General features: G+C 44.5%; 1 protein-coding gene across 1 annotated transcript; it reads right to left on the reverse strand.

The window, feature by feature from the left end:
* Nucleotides 1-63: 63 nt before the first annotated feature.
* Nucleotides 64-573, reverse strand: Pmar_PMAR011144 (hypothetical protein). Its single transcript, XM_002786701.1, has 2 exons — nt 321-573; nt 64-258 (listed from the first exon to the last, which is right to left on the reverse strand). The coding sequence occupies exons 1-2, from the start codon at nt 514-516 to the stop codon at nt 248-250; spliced, it is 207 nt and encodes a 68-aa protein (XP_002786747.1). The 5' UTR covers nt 517-573; the 3' UTR covers nt 64-247.
* Between the last annotated feature and the right edge of the window lie 685 nt (nt 574-1,258).

The raw sequence follows: 1,258 nt of genomic DNA on the forward strand, positions 1-1,258 counted from the left end.
CTTTCATCCTGCCTGTGTCGTAACGCGTGTAATTAGACTTGGACGGAACACGACAGTACAGTCCGCAAGCAGCCTGGAAACTCATCGAGCGAAAAGATGAATGAAGATAGAATGACGAATGAAGAGAGAATGACGAATGATAACGACCAGGTCATCAAGGTTCTCGACAATGACTGCTAGTGAACCGTCATTGAATGAGATTGAACCAATGTTCGCTATTCATGCGATACGCTTCTCAACTCCTCACTCATTTGTCATCTGAAAATGATTGCGTATTGCGAAGTATGCAAGAATCACTCACAGACAATGCCGTGACTTACGTGGACAATAACAAAATGGAGCAGGATCTATGGTCGCCGGGCATACGCAGGTGTGGGGGCATTTATCGCACGGGTTATGCATTAGAATTCTCGGCTGTAGAATCTGCTCCAGCCTCCTTTCAACATCATCCTTCACTGCATGGGAAAGCAATGTCAAAGCAGTGATGATCAACACGAGCTGGAAGACGCTTTTCATATGTAGCTGAAGAATAATATAGTGCTTGAGACTCGAACTGGTCTGCTTCAACTAAAGAAATGATAGGAGTGCACTATGCAACACTCAGTGTAGCGCTTTCTTGATCTAGTCAATCACCACTGGTGAACAAACCAACATTAGCATCGGGACTAATTGCTATCGAAGTTCAATACTAATACTATCCAAAGAAGAGATCTCAGAAGTCCTTTTCATTCCGGAGTCCATCTGCTCTACTAAGATCGATCAACTCGCCTACTTCACGTGAAACGCTACGAATGAACAAGATTCCGCACAACCAGCTCTGTATCCCCAATGGGGGCATTTGTAGAACTTGTGGTAGCTTGTAGATACTCAACTTCAAGAATATCGTTCTTGTGTTCCCGACTGAACGCAACCAACAATCCATGATTGTAATTAATGCGTAATTTTTGTAACTTTAAGGACGAGCAACTTCGATCGATTCGGGATGAGTGAGATCTGCTCAGGAGAAATCGTGCTAGAAGGTGTGCGACACAGCAGATTCTGCTGTATCGCACATCTTCTAGCACGTGTACAAACAAGCATTGCCACGATGTGGCAGCACATGCCCTCCTCTTTTAGATCCCTCCTCTTTTAGATTGCGGAGTAGCTACTAGCTTCTCAACAGGAATCTTGTCAACTTTCCACTACTTCGACCTTTTTGACGACGAAGATGCATTGGGCGATAGTGGGAGTAGTTTAACGTCGGTGGAATGGATAGTTG

This window comes from Perkinsus marinus (assembly GCF_000006405.1).
Source record: "Perkinsus marinus ATCC 50983 genomic scaffold scf_1104296931280, whole genome shotgun sequence".
Taxonomy (NCBI): domain Eukaryota; phylum Perkinsozoa; order Perkinsida; family Perkinsidae; genus Perkinsus; species Perkinsus marinus.